The 1,802-nt window shown below is 39.3% G+C and overlaps 1 protein-coding gene across 1 annotated transcript in view; it reads left to right on the top strand.

Moving 5' to 3' along the window:
- Ice2 (interactor of little elongation complex ELL subunit 2) overlaps nt 1-1,802 on the top strand; it is a 41,567-nt gene that overhangs the window by 13,346 nt on the left and 26,419 nt on the right. The window contains exon 6 of the mRNA XM_026779101.1: nt 1,563-1,700. Coding sequence (XP_026634902.1) covers nt 1,563-1,700 — 138 coding nt within the window. The remainder of the gene's footprint in view (nt 1-1,562; nt 1,701-1,802) is intronic.

The following is a 1,802-nucleotide window of genomic DNA, read 5'->3' as shown; positions in this document are numbered from 1 at the left end:
TTTGGAGCCTGGCCTGGAACTAGCTCTGTAGACCAGGCTGGTCTCGAATCCTTTCTTTTCTTGAACAAGTGCTGAGTTAAATGAATGCAGTTGCGAGCACTGTAACGTCCGGTGTTGAAATAGGAGCGGCAGGGCTGCTGCGTCCCGGCACCCGGCTGCCCGCACGGCTAGCTTTACCCAAAATAATTACACGGAAACTGTATTCTTTTAAACACTGCCTGACCCATTAGTTCCAATTTCTTATTGGCTAGCTCTTACATATCGATCTAACCCATTTCTAATAATCTGTGTAGCTCCATGAGCTGGCTTACCAGGAAAGATCTTAACCTGCGTCTGTCTGGAGTGGGAGAATCATGGCGACTCTCCAATTCAGTTTCTTTCTCCCAGCATTCTGTTCTGTTTTCTCCGCCTACCTAAGGGTTGGCCTATCAAATGGGTCTAGGCAGTTTCTTTATTAATAAGAAATCACTCCCACATCAGTCCGGCACAGTTTCACTAAGATTTGCTGATAGGTAACCAGAGTGTACCTTACCACTTGGTGCTTGCTTATTAGTTCCCTTTGTCTGTTGAATTCTTACAGTGCACACGACAGGACGGGGACATCATAAGTGTGTGCTCACTGGAACTACTGACAGGGAGGAAAGAGACTGTACCAATAAGTATAGTTCACTGAGAATTTTAAAGCAACTTTTCTGTTCCAGCCCACACAGGCAGTAGTTAAGAGTGACATCCTGAATAGCATCTTGATGGTACATGCCTTTAATCCCAACACTTGGGAGGCAGAAACAGGCAGCTCTCTGATCTCTGACTTCCAGTCCAGCCTGAACTACACAGTGAGAGCCTGCCTGAAAAATAAAATATTTCCTACAGGGTTTAGGCACCATGCACTAACAAAAGATGGTAGGTAGCCTTAGACGACAGCACATGTGTGTACTTTTAAAATTATCAAAACTTCCCCCAATGATGGCTCTGTTCCTTTGAGATACATGTTATCACAAATGTATGATTTTTCTTGGGTAAAGCTGTGAAGATATCTGTCCCAGCTATATTTCCTGGTAAGTCAATATTTTGGAAACTGGAGAAGACATTTGAGAACTTAGTCTTTTTTTTTTTCTTCAGAGCAGGTTGTCATGTAGCCCAGGCTGATCTTGAATCATTGGCCCTCCTGCCTCTACCTCTCAAATGGAATTATAGACATGTTCATATGCTTCTTTTTTTGTAATACATTTTGTGCAAAAATTTTCATGTGGCTTCATTTCTTTTGTCAGTTTCCTAAGAAGCGTAGAAAATACCTTGTCTCCTCTATTTAATTTTAAATTTTAATAAGATCACTAATTTTAGTATTATTAAATGCCACTATTTTAGGAAATTAGGTTAAAATTTGTTATGAAAACTAAGAGATTAAATCAAGTAGGAAATGCACAGAATTGTGGATTATTAGAAGAAATAATGAGTGAGATGGATTCCACTTTGCAACTAATAAATTTATAGTTACATAAACCAAAGCATATTTGTTAGGGAAGTATAACACAAATGAGTAATTCTTATTTTCTGTTTCACAGCAAATTCTAAGAGCTTGCATTGAACAAGTGAAAAAATACCCAGAATTTTATACTCTCCATGAAGTCACCAGCCTAATGGGATTCTTTCCTTTTAAAACAGAGATGGGGCTGAAGTTAGAAAAGACTCTTCTTGTTTTGGTAAGGTTTATTCTGTGAATGTGAAGTGGGTCCTGGGGGGCTTTGACTAGAAACATCATTTATTTCTTATTAGACACTGTGTTTAAACTTTTGAGATACATG

Source organism: Microtus ochrogaster, chromosome 5 (assembly GCF_000317375.1).
Source record: "Microtus ochrogaster isolate Prairie Vole_2 chromosome 5, MicOch1.0, whole genome shotgun sequence".
NCBI classification, from domain to species: Eukaryota; Metazoa; Chordata; class Mammalia; order Rodentia; family Cricetidae; genus Microtus; species Microtus ochrogaster.
The sequence above is the reverse complement of the archived record's forward strand: the minus strand, read 5'-3'. Positions and strand labels throughout refer to the sequence as shown.